At 30.1% G+C, this 26,720-nt stretch overlaps 1 protein-coding gene across 1 annotated transcript; it reads left to right on the top strand.

The window, feature by feature from the left end:
• Positions 1-25,843, top strand: LOC121132532 (organic cation transporter protein). Its single transcript, XM_071894178.1, has 4 exons — positions 1-212; positions 21,277-22,093; positions 24,744-25,237; positions 25,297-25,843. The coding sequence occupies exons 2-4, from the start codon at positions 21,285-21,287 to the stop codon at positions 25,635-25,637; spliced, it is 1,644 nt and encodes a 547-aa protein (XP_071750279.1). The 5' UTR covers positions 1-212; positions 21,277-21,284; the 3' UTR covers positions 25,638-25,843.
• Positions 25,844-26,720: the final 877 nt, after the last annotated feature.

Genomic DNA, 26,720 nt, shown 5'->3' with positions numbered 1-26,720 from the left:
AAGAATTTGTGTCAGGTAGTCAAGAAGAAAAAAGGAACCATGTCCGCGTCTATTTCAATTCTTTCCTGTAGATTTGTGTCCAGTCGATTATTACTTTTCGCCAAAAACACTTGTTTTTCTTCCGTGATTGAATTTATTGTTTCATTTATCTCGAGGCATTGAATGATATATTAAAGTATTTCTTCATAGCAACATCATCTACGCAAGGACAAGTAAGTTCATCATTATTTATAGATATTTTCCACCTATAAATATAAGTACATCAGCAAATACAGTTTGCGATATAAAATCGTAGACATCAATACATCAATCCAGAGTACTTAAGGGTGAATATTTTAAAATACTGGGCTACGTTATTAAAAGGGCTGTTACGGTTAATTAACAATAAAAAACAAACTTTCTAAAATCAACAGTTATCAGGATGGAGGCAAAAAAGCAGAAGTTGTCTAAATACTCCAAGTCCAAAGGAGTGTTGAGAAGATCATGAAGGTCGCAGAGGGATCCCGGAATCTTGTCGACAAGATTAAAAGCAGAGTGGCTTCATTTCAGAGCCTTAAGAGGTCCTTGGCAGCGGTAGATGCTTTAAAATCGGGATCATGGAGGAAATGGACACCCTGATCACCAGATGTCCGGTCCAGTTGATGAGGCAGCATGCCAAAGATCTCAATGTCAATGATTGGACTTTGAGGATGTATGTAAAGGATTAGGGGAAGGCCTCTTATGTACAATGACATCTGTAACTGCTTTCCAGGAATTGTTGATTTGTTCAAAGCATCAACATTGGTTTCACCCCTCCTCACCAGATTGTTACAACCTTGAATATGCCATTTAGAGTGTAGTCGTGAAGAGAGCATTTGATACTCCTCGCCGAATTTTGGAAGAACTCAAGGCCTCCGTCGAGAAGCAATTGGTGGGGATGTCCAAGGCCTTTATCAATAAGTGATGCAGTGCACTTTTCATTTTGAAAAATAGAAAGATATATCAATAAAGAAGTATGTCCTAAAGCCTCAATGGTGTACTCCTTTTCATTCTTGTAAAAGTTTACTCTATTCGTTTGCTATCAAAAAGTAAACGATTTTACCTCGTACACTCTAGCCAACAAAGAAAAAGACAAAAACAAAGTCATGTTTTATATTACTCGTACTATAGGCGGAATGAGTAAAGCACATACTAAGGCCAAGGGTATGATGTAAACTACGACGCACATTCATATACATATATACAAAACAATCTTTGTTATATAAAATTTACATAAATTCTAATATAAAAAAAGGAACTTTATTTTAATTATAAGTAATTCTTCTTTTCTTGTCATGATACGAGTAGTAAATACTATAGCTATTGATAACATACAGGAATAAAATATATGAAGGGAGAATAGAATTTTTACTAGAGTTGGATTCGAGTCCGAGATTTCGAATATTGAAGTCGAGTGGAGTTGGAATAAGGCGATGATACTCATATTTTACTTCGTGTTTACTATCAAGAAATAAGTTAAATACGATGATTGAGATTGCCTATTAATGGGATATATACGAAAGTGTTCTGAAAAGTTTCCAACCTCATCCTGAAGATAGCAGCACTCGTAAATAAAAGCTAACTATTATATATCTAGCACCAACTGTTGAAAGTTACGCACCAAAGTTTCAGCCATTTTGTATGTAGTTGTCATTTGTTTTTGAAAGTGTAACCTTCAAATAAATTCAAACAATAGCAGACATATAAAGGCTTGTTGTGTTGAAACTTGTATAAGTACATCCAAGTCGGAGTAATTAAGCCAAAAACAAAAAGGGTCTCGTCAACAATTATTTTTCAGAGAAAAACGTTGAGTACTATTTGGAGGAGTTATAGAGATAGGAATATTGCTTTGAAAGGAGTGTAGGGTTACAAGGAGACTATGTTGAAAAATAAAGATTCAGAAAAAATATATCTATGTTAGGTGGGAAACTTTTCAGACCACACATGTATGTACATGTCATTCAATACCCCTGGCGCATGTTTAGTCACACACAAAGGAAGGTATTTCATGAAGTTGTATCAATATGTTGGGATAATTATGGAATTATCTACAAATAATATAATAATCGAGGTTACCATCAAGGGTGATGAGGATATCTGCTACTTTGTAATTAATCCTGGTTCTTTTTGTAAAAACAATTTCAACCAGCACCGTAGATCCTCTCGTTAAAAATTGAAGTTCCAAGTATTGATAAATTCCAAGTGCTAAATTAAATAAGTTAATACTAATTTACCTACTTAAATAAAAGATTACGTTTATAACATAAAAGTATTCCGTGGCCCCTGGCCTTCACAGTTAAAACTCTTTGTTGTTCAATATAAGAATGTGAAGGGCCTTAAAACTTGTCATCACTTTATAATGGCGCCATCCCTGTCCTTTTTATGAATAATTACACATACAAAATATTTATAAATTTGGCGCCATCAGTATCCTTTTTATTGAATAGTTTATTTATACATTTGTATTCGCAGGAATAATTATGTTTATATATAGATTAACATATTTCAAAAATAAATTACTAGATATGACAGCACTCTCGAGACTCATCTCAATATTTTGAGTTCAAAATATGTGGAGCTTTTCAAAATGGCGAGTTGGATTCATTTACAAAAAAAAAAAAAAAAAAAAAAAAAAAAATACTGATGTTGAGTTCGAGTGATACTCATATCAAACTCTAGTTTTTACTGTAGGCCGGTCAAAAACTATTGATCACAATGGGTAGTGTAATCCCATTATCAATACATTGTGGATTCTTTACAAATAGAAAATATTCATAGAGATTCAAACTGGTTATCACAAGGATTCTTTAAAAAGAGAGTCGAGTGTACTTTTATTAGTACGAAGATACAATTTGATTTAACAAATTAATAGAATGATTAACATTTTAAAAGTGAATGCACTCATTTCTCCTTCTCTAAGGACGACATAGGCTCTATCGAAGGTATAGAAGTGAAAATGCATGCATTTTCAAACGTGGTAGTATAAAGTTGTACAAATTATTATATCCAGTTATAATTTTTAAAGGCAGATTGTTCAATTGCAACCTTAAAAGATTAAGAATGCTTGAACTTTCATATCTCTCGTCCTGTGTCGTATAACTTTAGTACTGACAAGGTTAATAGAAATACAAGGTTATATCATAACGCTTTTCCGACTGATGTTTGACTTCCACCACAATTTTTAATAGTGACATACTGGTAGTCTTAATCAACTAATGTCTATTATTAAATGATCTTACTATACTGATGGTATACTCTATATTCTATGACATCAAAATCTGGCTTTTTGTCCAGTAGTCCGTACAGCACATCAAGTTGAAAATTCTGGCAAGCCCAATTACAAAATGGTATCATTGTTTGTATTTATATTCGCCGTGATTATTAGAAAAGGGAAATTGCATAAAGATTAGCTCTTCCTATTATTTGTTTGAATGGTCAAATTTGATTTTCAATTTACTATCTACTAATTCATTTGGCATATCCTTTTACATTTAAGCTTAAAAATAATCCCTATTCCTCTAACACTTGCAGCATTTTAGTACTAGAGTATTATCTTAGTAGCTATCATTATGTTCTTTGTTTAAATAGCAGTTACAACTTGACATCAAGTTACTGGTTAGATAGAATTTTAATATGTATTCATATTCGATAAATATTTTTTTTTAAATAAATTTTCCCTTGTTAAGGATCAATTATATATAAAAAAATATTAACCGTCTAAAAATTTTATGTTTCTACAATTATCATATGCATTTATATAAATAATCATCAGAGCCACTAAAACATATTGGTTAACATATAAGTTATAACCAAACTATATTGGTATGTTACAAAGTCTGAAAAAAGTTTAAATATAAATTTAAAAATGGGCTTTTACGCTGACCATGGAGTGTATCTCCCCATAAATACCTCAATGATGGAAATCCATTGGCTATTCACTGAGAACTCTGGAGATTCGTGATTAAATAGTTAATCCGTCTTCTCCTTGAATTGCACGTACTAAGAACTGGTTTCTTAAGACTGGATTATTAAATATGACGCAAGGAGTGTGTTAACTATTATCCAACTCAAATTATGCCTCTCTTCATTTAAGAGTATCATGGTTTCAATCGACGAATCTAAACTTTCCCAGATGTGAAATGTATGTTGATTTAAATACACTTGTAAATTTAAATAAACTTCCATTACTTTCTGTTATTTTATTTTAAAATATGCTTATAAAATTATCAAACATTTAGAAAAGAAAATATATATTTATTTCCTAAAAATATATATATATATATACAGCATAAACCATATTAAGGTATCTTGAATCATTTTAGCATGTTATGTTCATAAATGAACATAAAATCACCAACAATAAAATCAGCATTTAATGTATTTCATTTTCTTCTGAAAAGTCATAACTCTCTTGTTCTTTCAAAAATGAAATTTTGTGCAACTTTTTTTCTCAGTTGAAGTCTTCAATTTTAGTATCAAATGTTTCTTATTGAGAATCGACCACAACTGATGTGCTTTTCTTACTACAATGTTTCCACGCAAAATTCTCAGGCTTCATTTTTAGTAGATTCATCAAGTTAAGGAACAGCCTTCCTAACGACTTCCATGTTACCATTGTTCATATTTTTCGCGAGCTTATTTCGTAGTTTCTCGTCCTTCATTGTTTCGTTTTGTATCTTTCTTTTCAGTTTTTCTGTTTTTATTTCATTTTGGAAAATGAATTTCTCCATTCCTTTGTTCCTTGCAATTTGCGTACTTCTACAGATAATGTCTTCTCTTTGCTCAGCGTCTAGTGTTTCTAAATATTCAATTGCCCGGTTCTTGGATGCTCTCATGCAGCAAGAAATATAGTCTATGGTATCCCATTGGGATTTGTTCTTCAGGGCCGAAAACATGTCTATGATCTCCTCAGCATCTGTATTGTGACATCTAGCAGAACATACTTCTTCTTCAAGATTTTTTAGTAAGATTGGCATTGCTTAAGTATAAGAAATATATGATGTAGTCGTATTAATGAAATATTACAGGTGTGTAGACCGCAGTACTAGGATTGTATACTCTCATCTATCAATGATATTTTCTCTTATATGAGCCATTTATGGCGGCTAAAAATATTAATATTTTCAAAGGAGTATACACTTACCTCATTTTATTATGTGGAAATAATTTTTCTAAGGTAAGTGTATAATCTTTTGAAAAAATTTACACACCAAGATGTTTCTCTTACCCTTCATTTCACTGGATAATCTTGATACTTCGATAATAAGATATATAAAAAGTATTAATCAAAAAGGGTTAAACTTTAGTTTGATGTCTTTTACAACATTAAATGGTGTGTTTTATTTATATTTTTTGTCCAAAAACTACGCTAAATCATCAAAAAATGCATTTTTGGAAAAACTTTAAGGCCGATGAGGCAGGGTATAAGACATACTTACATATCTAAAAAATGATTTTTGACCTTCTCACACCTTAAAGCATGGGAAAAATGCAGAAACATTTCAAAATTCAAATTTTTTTTTAAACTATACGATTAACTACTTTTTCTAAATTTATTCCAAATCAAAAAAGTTATGGGCAAAAAAAGAAACTGGAAAATTGCAATTTCGTTTTTTTCAGGTGCAAAAAAAAAAAAATGAATTTCCAGTGAAATATTGTATTAGGGAACAAAAAAAAGTTTTTAGAAATTTCTCCTAAAATTCTATTAATAAAAGTTGATGTTTAACTGAAATATCTCTAATTTTCTGCATAATTTCCCATTTTGATTTTTTTAAAGAACTTCTGAAAAACGATACATTTTGGACATACCTGCATTATGTTGTATTTTTAATTTCCAGTACATTTTAATAAATAATTTTTGCAATATTTGCTAAAATGAAGCATTTATCGATGGTTACTTTTTTGACAACATTATTCTTCCTAACTTTTTTTGCAAAATTTTAAGAAAAAGTTTTGAGCAATTTTTTTCTGCGAATTTTTTTGAAGTAAATAAAATATAGACTTCTTATCTAGACAACTTTTTGATGCATATATAGTGGTATATTATTTAAAGTTATAACGCAATATTTATTTTATTCATAACACTTCTACTAATGTTACAAGAAACCAATAAGAATAGTTTTTTTCTTTTGGGGGAGGGCGGGGCTATGATCAGACTTTTTTGAATTACTTAAATTAAAAGGATTGATATATGTAGTGTGTATTATAACTTGGGCTGGGCATCAAGCGAGTGCGTAGAAATCGCAGGAGCGAGATATAGGGTACTATTAATTAAAGTTATGGTTTTAGAGAATAGAATGCCTAGTGATTCTGCTATAAAAATTATAATTTTCTATATTTACAGTAACACTAGAACAGAAATGTTCCATTTTCAGAAATACTTGATTTACTTTGTGAAACTCACAAAACAAAACTTTCATATTTCTATATTATAGATACATTAACATTGATATCTCCTAAATGTCTTCCCTTAAATCAAAAATATGATATATGTTACAAAGAGTAATAAAAAAAAATAACAATAACACTTTAACTGTAGCAGGAGATTACTAGTAAATTGATAAATTAAATTATTATAACGTATATTTGTGATATTAAGTTAAAAAAAATATAGGTAAAATAAAAAATAAATAAAATAATGAATAACTAATACAAAAAATGTTAATTATAAATTTTAATAGAAGTTATACATAGAAGATTAAACAAATTAAAAATGACAAATGATATGACAAAGAAATTATTAATATTAAATATTAATAATGGATTCAACAAAGTATTAGCAGCAAATGTAAAATATACATAGGTATTTTTTCTCATAAATAAATATACTAATTATTAATATAAATAAAATTCGTCTTCATCTTATCATACTTCAAATACACTAAAAATACTTATAAGTATCTTAAATAAATTCCACATCTACATGTTTGAATCTATGGAGCATACCCAAGTGTGTATCCGAAGAAAAAGATGTTATACATACAAATTGCACGCCATTTGAAGCTAAGATAATTCAGACAATTGTTCTCCGTTGATTTTGACATCCATATACAACTTCACTTACAACTTGAAAAATTCGGGGCTTGTATTTTTGATGAAACGAAAATACGGAAAATCTTCAGATATGTTCTCCCAGAGATAATAACAAAGATAAATGGAGGAAATTGAAGAAAAACACTTCTAACTTGATCATACATATCAAGAGGTCAGATTTGACTCCTTCCTTACGAATGAGATTCCAAGATTGCAACATTGACGAGATCCATTCTCAATGAGTAGGGAACTTTAATATTTCAAATATAATTAGTATTTATTTTATTTGAATTTGTAAGAAGGAGAGTATTATATAGAATGATAAATTATAATCATTTATTACAAAATATGACGTCCTTATCGTTACATTGAAATATTGAACATTATTAAGTTAATTTATTAAGTTATTATAATGTATATATATATATAATACTAAGTTAAATAATTATGGGTAAATTAAAAAAAAAAATACATATAAAAAAAGATTTATATACATTGTAACTTGTTATAAATGTCATAAGCAGAGAATCAAACAAATTTAAATGTAAAAATGATACGATATAGAAGTTATTAATGTAAACTAAAATAAATAGATTCAACAAATTATTACTGACATTATACATATACAAAATGAAATGAAACATTTTTATACAGAAATAAATATACTTATTAAGAGAATATAATGTTTATTGGCAATTGAGACAAAACGATTGATAAAAGAGAGACACATTATCTTGAAGAGTCTGTAGTAATCTTCCACTTATTTTTCAATAACAAAAGAGGCACACAGGTAAAAAAAGAAATCAAAGGCCCAGGATATAGCATTATTCATATAGATTATACATCACAAACTCCACCTTATAAATAAAATTGTGATTGAGATAAGTTATTTGTGCGTTATATTTATTTTCATCAAGGAAACTGAAGGACTCTTATCAATGAAATATTTTTCTTCGAATAAGAGACGAAGCATAGTTGACTTAAGAAGAAAATGACTTCTGAATTTCAATGAAGGAGCAGTGGATGGAGAATGAAAAACTCTTTGTTTTCCTCACTTGGACTTTCAGTGGATTATTCTATCTTTTTGAGGAACTCATTTGTTCATATAACAGTATACGATCATTCCGTGGAAGTTAGTAATCTATATTAATAAAACAAAGGTTGTCTTTATAAAGGTATGAAAAACAGTCACAGGGTTCACTGTAACGGCCTTTAAAAAGTTTTGGAAAATGTCATTAATTGTGTTTTTAGAGGTTTTGGTTAATTTTATGCAAAAGGTGCGTTAACAAAAGATAACAGATTATTATTTACCTTTTGAAAACTGTATTTACTAAGTCTCTTCGATAAATATTAAGGAAAATGGAGCAAAAAGGCGAGATGTTTCTCATTAAGTCCGTGCCGGATTTAGCAATTATGATATAGTAAGGACACTTAAAGTCTGTAAAACCACCTTTTGGAGGATCAAGGTTAAGGTTAACAATTGGGAATACATCAGTGATTGTGAAAGAAGCGGAAGGCCGATAAAATTAAATCCTGAAACGGTAAAAAAACTTTTGTGAAAAATCCGAAGAACACGAAGACGGACTTTGCGAACAAGCAGTGGAGGAGCTGTTTCTTTGTAGCCCATGCTGTAAAAAGCTGGTGGTCCAACATATTGAAAGACCCTTTCTCATTCAGCAATAACAACAATTATGATTAGATCGGTGCAAAAAGGTTTACATTGACCTGAGGTATCACAGAAACCAAATTTTGTTATTCTCAGAAGAGAGGGTATTTACAATGGATCGCATGAACAATAGACAAAAAAGATCGTGTTTATATTTAGGATAAATTGAGTGCAACCTCCATAAAGTGTCCACCACCAAAAATCCGGCCTCAGTAGTTATGTTCGGCATTTTTTCATCTGAAGGTCACAAAATGAAGCCCATTTGGTTCCCCGTTAGATACAGATTGACTAGCAAGGATTAATTGATGTTTTTCCAAATAAAAGTGCTTCCGTTGGTTTGTAAGATCACAAAACAATCAAAGAAAGCCGATTATTGCTTTCGACAGGACAAGGATCCTGAACATACGGCAAAGATTGTACAGGATAGAATGGCCAAGGACTTCTGGCCACCCCAGAGCCCTGAACTGAATCCCCTTGATTATAACGCCGTCAACGTTTGAAAAGTGTTCTGGGTCGCGTAGAGCGTGTGATTAAGACTGAAGGTGCTCTAATTCATAAATAGTGTTCTCTAATGTGTAATAAACAAGTATTAATTAAAAAATAAATTCTAGAGTTTCATTTAAAGCCGCTAGGTGCTCCCTGACAGATAACATAAAGATATTGTTGATCTAAGATATAATAATTTAGTCCTATTAATGAAATACTATGCATATACTATCGAATTTTTATGCAGAGTGTACTGCATGTAGTGATTCCTAACGTATATGATATACATTTTTTTGTATAGAAGATATAATAATAAAGTATTGTGGGCGTGTGTAATGTGCATGTATAAAAAGAGCATTGTTTTTTTTTGTTATTGCTATCTAATGTATTATATAATAAATATGCACTTTCAGCATATGTTAAGATTCCGATACAATATAAATGCTGGTATGTAGACACGAATTAACTCTTGCAGGCGTTTTGTGTTTAGTATACAAGGAGGAATGTTGTGTGTTAGTGAGCACTTTAGCAAGTAAAGTAATCATCTGTCATACGATCATATCATCCCCCCCCAACTTTTATTATTATTTTTTCATTCTTCAGGGGGAAGAACCCACATAAAGGATATAAGTATTGAGTTGGTACGTGTGATTGTGCTCATGAAAAACGGAGAATAAGAATAACTGATTTCTTGTGGATTAATTTTCCATACTATTAAAGCAAAATTTTGTTTTTTACGTGGCCGTCTAATTTGTCCAGGCAATGCCGTGTACTACCACTAGTAATATAATAAAAATGGGTTATTCACTTAGCTTCCTAAATTTATAAATATTACTGAACATACAATTTAACATGGTGATGTGTGTCAACAAGTAACATAATATATTTGTAAATTAATTATGTAGGTATATTAGACACATAAATGATTGTCTTTGTGATTACATTTCTATATCCCTCAAAAAACCTAGGTTTATTATCCTCTGATGGGAATTATTTGTGACAATAAGTTAATATCCCCTTCTTAAAGTATTCATTATATCTTATATACATATAGTGCATAATTATTTAATCCTCTTACTTACACTTGCACATGTCAAACAAATCCTCGGTGACTGTTATTTTAGCCTTAAACTATTTTTGTTAAGGGATAGTAGACACGTTATTCAGTAAGTAAAAATTACAAAAGATTTAATCTAAAAATGTGCAACACGTATATGCATATGATATTTTTTTCGAAATTGATCTTTTAAATTAGAATCTGATTATAATATTTGATATACATTCGTATACATAAACACCCACAGGGCAATATAACAAAGAGATATTAAACTGTTTTCACATTAAGTACTATGATACCATTTGGTAATTAAATTACGCGATCAAGTTTAATTAATAGTCAAGAGTCATGTATGATTTTAAACAATTGTTCATGGGTTGGTTGCCAAAAAAATGGACAACTACTTTGTAGAGAGGCTGGTTAATAGTATCACTCCACTGACTATCCTTGGTAATTTGGTCAAGAGTTTGGTCTTTGGGAGGAGCGTACATGGTCCAAAATTTCTTTTTGAAATTAGTGACCATATCAGGTCCAACTTGTCGATGAAATCTCTGACACTGAAGTAGATGACAGCAACTTTATCTTCAATAGTGATTAGGATATATTGGCCTTGTTCCAATAGTTCAATAAGACTAACAACAACGTTTCAAGAATTGTTGAGTGGCTGCTGCATCTAGATCTGAACCAAATTGGGTAAATGTAGCAACTTCATGGTATTGAGCCAACTCTTATTTAAGTGAAACAAGAACCTGTTTCACTGACTGCTCTGGAGACAAACAAACCTACGTTGAAAGGGGGTCAGATACTCTATTCACCTTAAACAATTTTGTCTTAAAGCCATTTCGCCTCAAAGATATTTTGCATTAAGATATAAATGAATGAGGTACCTGAATTATTTTTGTTTTTTTATATTTTCACTTGTTGATTTTTTTATTCTCTTTGAATAATGAGGGAATTATTTTCTTTATTGTTGTAACAACTGTTTTCCAGTCCATGAGTCTCTGCATCATTCATTCATTTTTCATATCATACCAACTGTATTACTTATTTTTTGTCTGGTTCGTACTCATTGCATAGTGAGATTTCAATAGTTTGTCTGAATTGGAATTTTGGGGGAAAATTCCAATATTGATAAATTTAAGCAGAATGCTTTTAAAGCAAAATGTCCTTAATCAAATTAGTTTAAGGCTAAAGTAGCATTCACTCAGATCCTCGGCGTTACTTTTTGTCATTCATGTCCAGACACACTCGTGGTTACACTTCATATTTCCATTTTATCGCCTCAAAAATGAAGAAATAATTAAAAATAACTCTTTAGCTTAACAACTAAAACTGAAAGCTAAAAGATGCTTCGGATTTACGGACCTATGTATATTTTGTACTGTGTTTATGCATGTATTACTTATTATCTTTATAGACACAAGCCATGCAACCTCATTTTTAGAACTTTTAAAATTAATATGATAAATAATTATTCTATTAAATAACAACCGTTGAAAAGAATAATTAATTCTATTTAAAAAGTGATTTATCACAAATGTTGTGATAGAAACTTATCCGATCATCCATCAAAAACCCTCATTTGTGATCTAAGTAATCAATCATGGAATTGTAGATCGTCTGGTGAAAGATTTGTTGGAAAATTTCATTTTTTGGAGGTGAAACTTGAAACATTCCTCCAAAAACAATGATCATGTAGGATTAAATTTTATCGAAGAAAGACATTATTTTTGATACAAGATTTCCTTTTATTTCTTTTGGATCTAACTTTTAACTGCAAATCGCATTTATTTGTGAGTATGGAGGAAAAATCTCTTATAAAACCACATAGAAGGAAAATATTTTTAATAGGAATATCAATAGTCATGAGATTATCAGTTCCTTCATAGTTCATCATATTTCTCTTGCACATTGGAGACGAGCGTCTGTTGATGAACCTCTTTTAATCTAGTGTAAATGACTTTACACTAAATAATTCTTGTCTTAACTCTTGAATTTGGATTTGATTTCCCTTTTTTAATTCATTACAAGTGTTGAAAATAGTGTTTCTGATTTGATTTCCTAGATGATTAGAGTTTTGTGATTCCTTTTTGAATGATTTATTATCAATATGTACCTTTAGTCTCAGTAATTTTAAACTGATATTGTGGATGCGTAACTTAAGTGTGGATTGTTCAACATGTTAAGCATGAAGTAGTCTTTATTTTGCCTATGTTAATGCAACCAATCCTTATTATCCCCACGACTCAAACTGAAGACACGGACAACATGAAATTAGATTGATATTTATTAAATTTGAAATTGATTATGATAATTTATTGGGAGAGCAAGGTCAACTTTTACTTCCGGATATTTATGTATTACATTATATTGAGATATGAAAGTGAATAAACTTTAATGGGAATACACCATGATTACATTGATCACTCCATGTAAAGACACTCACCTATAAAGTAACAAAAAAGCTTATTGCTTGTTTAGTTCAATAAGTATAATTTTTATTTGAAAATCCTAACATGTAATGCTCGAAAATAAATAATATTCTTTTCATAACAAAATAATTGTGATAGATTTGAAAGGGTTTGATTGAAGCTGTTAATTCTAATGATTGCATCTTGTTCGATAACGTGATCATACTTAATCTTAAAAAAACAAGTAAACTTAAAACTTCGCTACATGTATTTATTCACTCTGTAACCACCAATGACTTATTTCATTAATTAAAATCTTATTTTCAGTATCCCACATTTCATATTTCAAGTCTCTTTGAACTATAATACTAAATCCAATAACTGGAAAATCTAAAATTCATCAATCATTAATAAAATAAAATTATAGTTAATAAATCAATTTTTTTAAATATTTTTTATTTTTTTATCTTTTTCTGTCTATCACATTCAATTAGATAATAAATAAATTGCATACATAAGTACATAGTAGGGCTGGGACGGTATGCTAAACCTACGGTCTGATATGAACTACGTTACACCCTTCACGGTAGGCGGTTCGGACCGGTTTAGAAGTAAAATGTTTTTTTATTTAATAAATTTATTTTCTGTACAAAAATTATTCCTAATTATACTTAGCTTCTCTAAAAAAAGTTAAGTTTCTATAAAATATACATATTATATAGTACTTTTATTCATTAATCTAAAAGAAAAATGGAATAAGATGAGCTTGTTTACATTTTTCGATATAATAAACAAGACCAATTAGCAGACACAATATCACCAGCTGTCGAAAAAATTATTTTACTTGATATAAATGTACATTTAGTTGCAGTAGTCACTGTTGTATCCTTGAAAACATCGGGAAATTTATTAAAATATTCATTTACCATAGTTTTTGTCAACTGCGATATAAGTCTTTATCTCTTTTTTATGTAAAAAAATATAGAAATAATTTTTTATATATAAGGATGCTTATGGATTGAAAAGTTACCACATTATCTAAATTGATTAATTGAAAAGAATTTTTAAAAAATCAACATTTTATAATTTTATAAAATTTAATATGTGATTTTATATATACTTATGTACCGCCCCGAAGGTAAAAATGTATCAAACCGTACTGCAGTACAACCCCATACTGTACCAAACCTAATGCATATTGAAAAACTCTTTTATTATTATGGTAAACCCAATTGCCATTTTGTAGTTTATTATCAATTAATTTGTCATCTAGGATCTCAAACTTTAATTTATTTTATAATTAATCAAATTCAAGAAAATTCATAAATTAATCTTTCTGTTATAAAGTTCACGTGTTTAATTATGATTTACTCTGTAGAGCAGAATAATTAGTACATAAATAACTTTCCAAATAAATGTTTACATAAATATTATATTTTGCAAATAATTTTTTGTCAATATAATCAATTTTAATTATAATCGTTCTAAATATTGTAAATTTTCTCATTATAAGTTATGTTCAATTGCTTTAAGAAAAAAAAACATGTCTAATATTTTTAATAGGCAGGTTGAGGACTCAAAAAAAACAAAAAACTGTTTTCACTTCTATATAGTTCTATTTTGTACCGTTTTTGTGAATTATATATTACACTTAAATTCAAACGAACGAAAAATAAATTTGTACAAAAAAAAGTGTTAAAATAATAAAATTGTTAAAAACATTGACAATGTGAATACAAATATTATTTAACTTTTTACAAATAGGTATTATGTAAGTTAAAAGTCACGTTATTGTTATTTTCATAAGTAGAATGAATTCCCTTAAGGTACTATCGATTTTTGTCAAATTCAAATTACATGAAGATACATATGTTGCAAGAATATGAATGCTTATTCAAAACGACACCAAGAACATGTGTTGTTACTTTTGACTCCTTTTTTTATTTTATTACTGTATTACCTATGGCATAGGTTTACCTACAAAATACAGGGGGGAAAAAGTCTTCTAAATCAATTAAATCCATGTTAATAATAAAAAGTAAATGAGTTATGTAAATAATTATATGTTTATGCTCTAAATGTGATTGAATGAATGAAAAAAGATTCAAGTGGTCGGATGCATAGATCTAGTGTTTTTTTGTAAATATTTAAATGATTAATAGTTATTAATATAAATTATGTGCCTTTATTCAAATATTTGAAAACACTTATAACATATTATCAACTCTACAAAAATATTCAAAGTTATTAGTATAAATACAAAAATATTTTTGGGGCGGGGAGCTCATAAGATTTTTTTGGTTTGGAAATCAATTGATACAAAAGTTCGCCCACAATCTCTCCAGACGCCCTTATGTGCCCTAAATAGTCCTAACTTGTTTTTCAAACATAATGACATCCCTTTTTATAGTAGCTGAATTCTTCTCCCCGAGGTTTATTTCTAAAAAGACTCATAATACCAAACTGTCCTTGGAAATAATTATGGATCTCTTTACTTTAATTTCTCTGTGAGAGGAATTTTCAAGAAGATCGGTATATATATTTATGACTCGCAAAATCTTTAGCCCGATGACCAGGGAATTGTAGGTCAGGCTATGAAATTGAACACTATATAGCCCAAAAGGATTCATAAAACTACACTCAATATCTTAGCGGGATGAGGATGAAAGTAACGGATGTAACGGTTGTGTAATGGGAACAGCCAAGCTTTAGCTCGCTTGAAGAAACTGTGACACAATGCTGAGTATAACTCAGGTTGTACTCCCTAAACATTTTAGTCTCCAAGTTTTGTTGTTGTTGTTGTTAGTAACCTAAGCCAAAAAATTAAATAAAAAGTTACTCCCATTTTTAATGAGAAGAGGAATTACATGTATAAAGTGTAATCATTAATGATGGGGAAGAACACTGAGAAGTTATAAGTGTAAGTGGAATCAGAGTAGAATTGTGTATTAAAAACAGAGTTATACATACCTATGTCTATGCTTGATAAGGAGTGGGAATTATATATATATTCATCTCACATCTACTCTCAGCTAATTGTAAAAAGAAACGTTTCAAATTGGTCACCTATGTTCATCTTTAGTTCCATTTTTGTACATAACGAAAATGCTAAAGGTTCACATCCCAAGTATGATTTTAGACTTTTGAGTTGCACCCTAACAAATAGGATTTGTTATGGAGTTATAAGTTTGAGCACTTATTGGATTTATTCACATATCCTTGTTACTAGATTTAGAGTTGAATTTGGTTTTTGTAGCTTCATTTCTTAGCTGCTTGCTTCTAATCAAATAAAACGTGATGAAACTATTCTTCAAATTGTCAGGGTGTCCACGTCATTTTTCGGCTTCTTTCTCTTTAGGATATCGTCGGGTTATATATTTTACAGAAGTAATGATGGGACTGTTCCCTCTACAACAACTGGGATTTTCTAGTTATGCAGAATAATCCATTAACTTTTTCTTGTTGTGTGTAATAAAAGTTTGCCAAATGTTATTTTGTTTAAATATGTTGTCACTTAAATTAAAAACATAATATGGAGCAGATCATTTCCAGAGTCCTAATACTTGAAGAATCCCAATTGGAAGGGATACTAAGGATTTTGAAATTTTAAGAAGCTAGCTTGCTGGTTACTCAACGACTTTGGTCTTCATTAAGTTACAAAATAATTTCAAATTAAAAAGTATTTAGTAAAAGGTACACTCTAGCATGAAAAACCTACTTTAGGTATCCCCTTAATCCCTACAATGCATGAATTTTCTAACACGTAATTAATTAAGAAAATGCATTCATGCTTTGAGACAATCAAACTATAAACAGCAGATTCTCAGAAGCAAAAAAGTAAATTGAATCATGTTGTTTGTCGATTATTTTGTATCCATGGTGTTAATTTATTACACTTAAATTAATAAAGCTTTTCTTACGGAAGAATAAAAAAAACATCATTTTGTGTCTAATTAACTAGTTAGCCATATATTACTTTTTATGATAACGTATGAAACGTATAGTTGTTAGAGTCAGATGAAAGTAGTGTTAGAAATTGCACGGAAATGTAATGATGCAAATCAATCATCTATTGCTTTCCTATCAAATCCTCAAGGGAATACTTTCCGCGGGTTTTTCTATACACCAACTCAAAATAGTTTTATTATGACCCATTGTAAAATAATTTTTACAAACAGGAATTTTAAGATTAATGCAAACTCTATCAATAAAAGAATTTGACTAACCTTTATAACTAGCCTTTGTGATGTGTTTTGCTGATATTCTAAATGGAAGGAAATCCAAATACAACGTGAAAACCAAGATAATTTGAAGACTGTTTGGTAGAAGAGTAAAACTTCATGTCCATGGCGCACTACCCTTTCATTATGGCAACTCGGGGCTAATCCAAATTTGATGCACAGATATGCTACTCCAAGACAACTCAAACTGCAGAGTCTAGCGGGCTGAGTCAGGGCTGGAGGAGAGCAACATGGAAGCAGGCATGAAACGACTCATATTGTTGTCCCAGAAGTGGTTATTCATCATATCTGCGTGGAGCTGAAATGTATTTCTTGATGTCGTAGGCAGTCCAGATGGAGATGTTTTCGGCCTCTGAAGCCTATTCAGCAATGACACCGGCTCAGAGGAGATCACAAATATGTTGCCTTTTGTATTGTTGCACCAACAGTTTTACACTTAGAGACATTGGATTGAAACACAACTTTTTTATTTTGTATTCAGCAGTTGTTTGATTGCATAATGAATTATCATAAATAAAGGTAACGGGGATGAAACGGTATTTAAATGCTACTGCAGTTTTTGAGTTCCCACTCTGGATTACAAATGTAATTATTAATTTATTATTTTTATAGAAGATTGTTTATTTTACTTCTAAACAATATTTAATTAAAATAATAGTCATTGTAGAGTAGGGAAAACTTCGACTTATTTGTACATATTTATGAGATTAATTTGCCCCAGAGATAATCGCAAATTAAAATATATAAAAATTAGTACTCTTTTTATAATCTTCATCCTAGAAACAAAAAACATTTTTTTAAAAATGTTTATCAGATAAATAATCCTCTTATAAAGTACTATAGAAACATGTTCACAATATATAAGTATTTCATTCATCAAAAATTTTATAATGCTATGAATATACATTGTGCTACGACCTAACTGACAATCAGGCTGTATAAATAATAGCGGGCTGGACGCGGTTTCATTCTAGAGGTGAGATTCTTTAAGTTTTTATTGGAAATACAGTGAGTTGCTATCATGCATTGGGTTGTAAGGAATACTGATAAAAATCGTCTGCGTTTTGGGCATTAAAAACAAAAGAAACTGCAAATCAACATGGTATCCTTGACAAGTTAAAGAATGTTTTGGAGGAGAACAGTTTATCTATCGTGACGTTTCATTAGATCAACTTCAATCAGCTGTGACAAGGCAGGAGGGGATGAAGGAAATAAATAAGGGAATCGGGTAGAATTAATCTGATTTCGATCCCAAATTATACTCTGCCTTACAATTATACCTCTGCAACAAATTCACAAGGTTCCTTTCATCTTATATGGGCACACACGAATGTTCCATCTTAAAAATGTTTTGGGAGATAAATAATAATGACAACAGTTTAGGAATAGCAAATTCATTCTTCAAATTACCAATTACAAAAAAGCAGACCAGCTAAAAAATACAGACGATTTAAGCATTAATAAGAAGAACGCATTTGCTGTCGAACATAAATATTACTTAAAATCGATTTGACATAATACATTAAAAAATTAAACAAATTGCAATTTTGCTCCTGGGGTTTGTGGGTGCAATTGATGAAAATCAGTTAATTGTTTTAATTTATAATATACAGTATGTCAAAATTGATGGTGTTTTAAAAAAAAAATTATGAAATAACCTAAACATGTGATTTTGTATGGCAAAAAACTTTATTTACTTCCCAATATGCCGACCTTTAAGGTTGATACATTTTATATGCGTTTTGGCATCCCTTCATTGAGATTATTAAAAGTATATGGAGAAATATTTTACCAAGGTTTTGTCAGTTTTTTTTTTTTTTTTAATTTATCCTTTGAAGTTTCTGGTGCATTTTCATTGAGTTCCCTCTGGACCAAGGCTCACAAATTTTGAATAGGAGATAAATCAGGACTGTTGGTAAGCCATGTGCCTTTGCCCCAGAAACAATCCAAGTTGTCTGAATTCCACTTTTGTACCTTTTTGGAGTGGTGAACAGGGGCACCATCATGGTTGAAAATAGCTCTTGATGTGTCAGACAATATTCTCTTCTTCAAAGAGTTCAGTTTCTTCAGTACGAGACAACGCTGACATCAGAGACTTGATGAGGATCTCCGTTACGTAGTACTCAGCCGTCACAGTTTGGTTTTGTGGAATCAGGTCAAGATCTAACACTGGCTGATAACGGCACAAACCTGAATTTTCAGAGGAAATTTCAAAGTTGGAGTGGGTTCCACATCTCCCTTATCTCTTGCCCAACCCAGATCTTTTCGGAGATTTGGGGCATGAAATAGCTCAAATGGACTTTCATCATTGAGGAGGATACATTTCCAATCATCTGCAGTCCAGTGGTTCCGCTCACGACAGAATTGAAGCCGGGCCTTCTTTTGGTTTTCTGAAAGTTTGAGGTGCAGACAAGGTTTGTATGGCAAATCATTCAATGAGTGCCTCAGGTAGTTTTGGACAGATGACTTGGATATTGTATAGCCCTTTGAAGTCAATATTACTGCAAGTTTCCTTGCGGATTAAATCTTTTTGTTGAAAGATTTTGAAATCACTAGTCTTTGTTAATTTTTTTCTTCCTTCCTCGACCCTTTTGATTTTCAAGGGTTTGTCGATCCTTCTTTTTCTTATACCAATTGTCAATGGTCCTGAGGGGAATCTGTAACCTTTTAGGAACATCTCTGTGGCTTGATCCACCCTCTATCATGCCAACAGTCTTGGTCCTGCTCTCCAAAGAGTGTTCTCTCACCATTTCGGATATTGAATTTCAACTAACATCCTGTGGTGTTTTCTGATCCCTTTTATACTGATATATGATGCAATAATCGAAAATTATTACATCAGATAAATGCAATATTTCCTAATGATTGTGTCAGCAAAATTTCATTTTATTGCAACAAAAAAAATTTTTTTTACTATGAAACGGATATTTTTTATACCACCATCAATTTTTGGACATACTGTACATAAAACGGTTATTTCTTTTTTATAGTTAAAATCATCAGATTTTGCTGTATGCAAGGGCTCTAAATTAATGCAGTTAGTTTAAATCAGGTATTTGGAACTGATATTATTCTGGAAAACAATACTTTTAAGACTTTTCCAGAATCGCCAAAAAATAATTATTTAATCAACTAATTATGCGCAATTATGGAATAATATTTGTTGCTGATTGAATTTGGCATCTTTTTGTATATTATAGTTATAGTTCGAAAACCTATAAATGTAAAATAATTAATAATAAAATGACGGGGTATTAAAATTCTAACGTACGTTTCATTTAGTGTATGAGCAATGGTAGATTTATATTTGGTAACATCAGATTTGGCGACATTTAAAGATTTTAAATAATTGCAGTTTGTTCAATTCGGGTAAATAGAATCGGAATTATTAAAAAAAATAAAAATATTTTTGACCTTTCCGACAATGCCAATAAATAATTGTTCAATCCACTTATTATTCTTGATTTAAAAATATGTTGGTTATTTAATTTTGCATTTTTTTGTTTATCATATTTATGGGAGTTCTGTTTCCTTTTCGTTTCCCTTTTCTATTTACCGTTTTTCTTTTCCTAGGCCCCCACATAATAAACTGATCAATTATGAAAATAAAAAGGAACACACAACGAGTAAAATAAAAAAACAACTGAAAACATTTGTGACAGTTGAGACAGGTAGCTGTGCGAGTGCATTTCCTTCCTCCTCAATTCCAAGGGCGTCCACAAGAGGAGACTGGTGGGCCTGCCACCGCTCCCCTCGAAATTAAGGAATTTTTCATACTTACTAGAAAATTTAATAATTAAAACTTTTTTTTCTAAAGATTATTTGAAATTTAATCGTCTGTGAATATCTATGAATTTTTGAAATTTTCCCCCAAAAATTTAATATTTGAAAAATATTTGCTTACCCTTTACAGCTTGGATGTACTTCAAAGACTTTTTTTAATAAACATAGCGTTAATTTAAGTCTTTCCAAGCAATGGATAATTAAATATGCCATGTGACCAAGTGGATCTGACAGTCTTGTTTATATATTTTATTTACTAAATATTTTTTTTGATATTTTTTCATCTATAATATATCCTGATGCCTATAAATGTTTATACAAATTCGAATGTTTCTTTTTATTTAAGACGGTAAAGTGTTATTTCAGTTTCGTTTGGTTACGTTCTCAAACCTTGTAAATAACGTGGATAAAAACCGAATAAAATGCTTCTGCAAGTTTTGTATGTATAACTACTTTGTATAATACTCTTATATTGACCGTGATAGGTCATTTTCATGTATCTAAACAAGATTAACTATTAGTGGAATAATATTATTTATTCCTATAAATATACTAATGCTTCATTACCTTTTTGTATTGCAGATATTACAATGAAATCAAATGAAAGTAAGGATAAACTCCTTTCTACTATAGGCCTCTGTGGAAAATGGCAATTAATATACATATCTTATGTGGCTCTGATAACTCTTCCAACAGTATGGCCAAGTCTGAATATCAAATTTTTGGCTTTTCATACTGACTATTGGTGTGAAAGACCCAATGATTTTGAGGATTTGAGTCTCTGGAAAAATATATCGAGTCCATACAAACTTCATGATGGAAAAAATGTACGAGACTCTTGCCTTCTTTATGAAGACCCATTGGCAGATCACGCTCAAGATAACAGAACTATAAAATGTACAAAGTGGGAATATGATCAGTCCTATTTCAATAATACAATCATTCAGGAATGGAACTTAGTCTGTGATAGAGACTATCTTAGCAAACTTTCACAAACAATATACTTTGCTGGGCTACTCGTTGGAGTGTTTTTATCCGGAATCATCTCTGATAAATTTGGTAGGAAAAAAGCCCTTGTGCCAATGACGATTGGAATGGCCACTGCAGGAGTTGTTATGGTGTTTAGCAACTCCATTGAGCTATTTCTCTTTTGGAGATTTGTTCATGGTCTGGCCACTATTGGAGTGTTTGCTGTTTGTTTTGTATGGTGCATGGAATTGGTTGGAGGTAAATGGAGTACCATTGTTGGAATGGGACTTGAATTTCCGTGGGTTGCAGGTTGGCTCTTATTGGGTTTATTTGCACATTGTCTTGGAGACTGGAGGGGAATCCTGTTGATTACGAGCATACCAACCTTTTTAACAGCTTCTGTAATTTGGGTTTTACCTGAAAGCCCAAGGTATGTTTTAAATAAATTACTTTCTTAATATCAACTTTCATATAAAATCAAATTATTTACTCAAAGACGAGTATACTCTAAAACTTGGTAATAATCTTTTCAATGGATCATGCGCAAACTAAAAAAATATGTTATCTTCAAGATGGTGAGACAGTATGTAGTTTAGGGATGTTACATGAATAAGTTAACCCTCTAAAAGTTAACTGGGATATGAAAGACCCCTAGATTTATAAAAATGTTTTATATTCCCATAAATCTACATTTTAAGACCAATACTTTTCATTATGCGCCTCAAAGCATTAATTCAGATGATTTATTTTTTATAAGGTCTTGTTCAGGATTTAATTATATATTAAACAAATTTTAATTAAGATTTAGTGAATTTAATTAACTGTTTGCTTAAAAGTCGTTCCTTTCCTTTTAATTTCTTTGATTTTTCTTCTTTTTTTTTTTTTGTGAGGAAATGTAAGTTTGTAGCTTTTATTATTTATATAATAAGCTGCAACCTCACTAAAACGGATGGGTACTAATTTGATTCTCAAAACTCGCATAAACTAATGAATATTCAATTTAATGTTATTACTATAAGAACAACAAATTATATTTTGTTACACCCCAAACCCGTGTTGTTAAGATTATTTTAAAATTATAGCCTTTCAAGTGTTCACCATATCTGCAATATAAAAAGGAAGTTCATTAACAGAAGATTAAAAGAATATTTCTGTTTAATTTATTTTTCTTGGGACCAAAATACCAATTTGATTTTGAATTTATAAATAAACAATATTTTAAATAATATTACCAATCAGTGAGTTGAATTATTGTATCGTAAGAGCAAAAATGGTGCCCTCTCTGATCGCCCAGTAAACAAAAAAATAAAGGGGCGTCCACAGGGGTTGGTATGGAAAGGCTGTAGCCCCACTCCAAAATAATAAAAATTAAGGAAGTTTGACTTTTTATTACAAAATTTAATATTTGAAAATTCTTTCAAAAATTTAATTTTTCAATTTTTTTTCCTAAATATTAAATTTTTTCTAAATATCTATGGGTTTTTGAAATTTTTTGAAATTTTCTTTTTATTGTAAATATGGATTTTTGAAAGTTTTTTCCAATAATATTTAATTTCTTAACTTTTTTTCATAAAAATTTAATTTTCAGAGAATATCTATGAATTTTTGAAATTTTTTGTGAGCAGCTGTATATTTTTAAAATTTTGTTGCTTAAAAATTAATTTTATGTGAAAAGCTATAATTTTTTGAAAGTTTTTCGAAAAAATGTAATATTTGGAAAAACAATTCCCCCCCCCCTCTAATCCAATTAGACCTATTTAGAATTATACTTTTAGAATTTTTATATGTCTTCGGATTTTTTCCATACTTTATGTAATGATAAGCCTGAAAATCTTTTTTATGGATCTTATTATGTCCTATACAAAAAAAAAAGTTGCCCAGTACAATGACGGTAAAGAGAACATCAAGGCCGCAGTACTAAAATTGTATACTTCCATTTATCAATGTTATTTTCTCTTATATTCAGCTAATTTTTATAGAAATGATATAAATATGGACACAGGAGTTTTAGTTCCGTTCGCTCTATTGAGCAATGGTTTAGATGATGATCAAAAGAGGAATAACCCCTTGAAATTATATTCGACTATAAAATCTGGCAGTTTTAGAAAAGGCAAACCTATATTCTAGATTATAACTGAAAAAAACAAAATTAGATAATCTTATTGGTCCAGAATCGCATACTTTTTTAGGCATACTGAATATAGGGTCATATTGGCTTCTAGAGCCAATCGCATCATGGTGAGGAAATAAAGACTACATGAAAGCAAAAATTATATATATAATATTCGGTTATTGCAGAGAGAGGAATAAAGATGATGACTGACTATGCAAACATAATACCCAAAATACCAAGTCAAGAAAGTATCTCCTTTAAGCTATAGAGTATAATATACAATGACTTGATTGTTTAAAAAAAATATCTTCAATAAATAAATATATAATAAAAATAAACACTTTTTTGTGATGTTTACGTTTTTATTTAAGTTTAAGAAAATCTATAAAATGTATACCATTCTGATTTTCAATTGTTATTCGAAAAATTATTTGAAAATAAGAAATGGAAATAAGTGTATATCTTTCTAAATTGTTTATATCATTTTTGTAAACATTGGGTAAATATAAGAGAAAATACGTTGATAACTGGAAGTATACAATTTTAGTACTGCTCTTCATTGTACTGAGCAATTTTGATACATAGATAGTAAAATATATTTTTCATAAAGGTTATATTTTAGTTTAATATCGTTTTTAGTATTAAATGATGTTTTCTATCAATAGTGTTTTCCCAAAAACTACGCAAAATCATTAAGAAAACATTTTGGAAAAACTTTAAGGCCGATGAAGTAGGGTAAAATACATATAGAAATCCCTAAAAAAAGGATTTTCGAGCTACTCATATCTGAAAGCATGGGGAAAAATGCGGAATCATATCAAAGTTAAAAAAAAGTGTATTTTTCAATAGTTCTATCTTCCCATATAATTAAACAACGATTATTGCCAATTTGTATTATTTCTATGGGTTTTTATCTTTTTTTATTAGAACTAATTACTTTAATTAATGGGCTAATGAATATCTTTAGGTGGCTAATATCAGTAAATAGAGTTGAAGAAGCAGAGGTGACAATTAGAAGAATAGTACAATTCAACACAAAAAAACCACTTCCAGACGATTGGAAATACAATAGTACCGACAGCGCCCATAAAGAAAAGAGCAATACATCATCTGGCAAATGTTTGAGTGCTGCTTTCAGAAGTAAATCGCTTATTCTAAAAGCACTTATACTATTTTTTAACTGGTTTACAAATAGTTTTGTGTACTATGGCCTCACACTTAACACGTCTTCTCTTGGTGGATCTGTAATGTTGAATTTTATGGTTAATGGCCTTTTAGAAATACCAGCATACTCTCTTGCAACTTGGGTTTTATTAAAAAGTGGCCGAAAGACTCCATACGTAATTATGATGCTATTGACGGGCATTTTCCTTCTTCTCACTACTACCATTCCTAGAAATGTATATGCAAACAATTGGCCGCATGCTGTTTGTGCCATATTAGGTAAATTCTGCATCACAGGTAAAGAAAAAAAATATTATTTGACTACACTTTTTCATTAATACATATTATTTTATTAGGTTCTTTTGCTATAAGCTATATATACACAGCAGAAATGTATCCCACTTTAGTTCGATCCATGGGAATTGGGACGAGCTCATTGTTTGCCAGAGTAGGTGGTATTGTGGCTCCTTTTGTGGGTGGCCTGGATAAAGTTGTGAGTCCCACATTTCCAATCGCAATATTTGGACTTACTGCTATACTTGCTGCAGGCTTAGCAAGTTTTTTACCTGAAACGGGAAACAAAGACATGCCAGATACTGTTGAGGACAGTGAAAAGTTCCCACTTAGTTTATCTGATGGTTTTTCTCAATTATTTCACGGAAAAGAAAAAGAAAACGCTGAAAATATAAATTTATGATATTGTATGTATACCATAGCTGAATCCTTTTTATACATACGATTACCATAGGCATATACCACTTGTAATTGATTATAAGTTAAACTAATTATTCATTATTATTAAAACATGAAAAAAAACATAATTACGCATCTTTTTTTATCATGTACATATTATTAGTATTATTTAAATAAATATCTATGTCTAATGCATAGTTAACGTCTAAACTATATTAAATTTATAAAAAGAATAACTTTGTATAAGGGTCAAAGCATTAGTGAGAAGCTCTCAAAATTTTAGAGTGAGAGTAAGAGCTCTTTCATTGTTTTGAATAACGAGCGGGAGCACGCTCACCATTTTAGAAAAGCAATAAACCTTATTTCTCTTCATTTTTTCAATACATTTCTGGAATTTGTTTGCAATCCTTCAGAGTTGTCAAAATCAAAAACTCCATTACGAGCGAAGAAATTAGTGCAGCTCATTTTTAATTGAACGGGAGCGCTTATTGCTTGTAAAAAAACAAGCAAAAGCAAGTGAGCCCACTTATAAAATTATTAACTGATAAGTAATATTATAAACGGGCGATATTTTATTTTTAACAATCAATGATAAATTATAAAAATTGGATATTAATATAAGCTGCAATAAGGAATTATATAACTATCATAAATACACATTTTCCACAAAATAAATTACTAAATGATGTAACAAATGCATCATTATATTTATAGTAGTTGTCATATTGAAATAAATGTATCATATTAATAGAATTTAATAATGGATTTGTTCAAAAATAAATTCAAGGAATGAATTCAGTTTGAAAAATTAATAAAAGTTATTTTTAGCATAATTAAATATTGTCTTGGATTATAACTTACAAATATATTTCTGCAATAGCAAAAAAAAATTATCAAGCTTGAATGTTTTAATTGGTGCTGCGTCAAATGGCAAACTCACCAATAAGAACTCTGGATTTATGAAGTAACTACAAAAGAGTAAAAAAAAACTCTGCTCCGGGGAATAAAAGCCAAGTATTACTCATAACTCGTTAATTACTTGAAAATATTATTCATTTTCTCTAGGCTAACATTTGTTTGTACTAAA

The sequence above is a fragment of the Lepeophtheirus salmonis genome, chromosome 2 (genome assembly GCF_016086655.4).
Source record: "Lepeophtheirus salmonis chromosome 2, UVic_Lsal_1.4, whole genome shotgun sequence".
In the NCBI taxonomy this organism is placed as follows: domain Eukaryota; kingdom Metazoa; phylum Arthropoda; class Copepoda; order Siphonostomatoida; family Caligidae; genus Lepeophtheirus; species Lepeophtheirus salmonis.
This window is presented reverse-complemented; position numbering and strand designations above follow the sequence as displayed.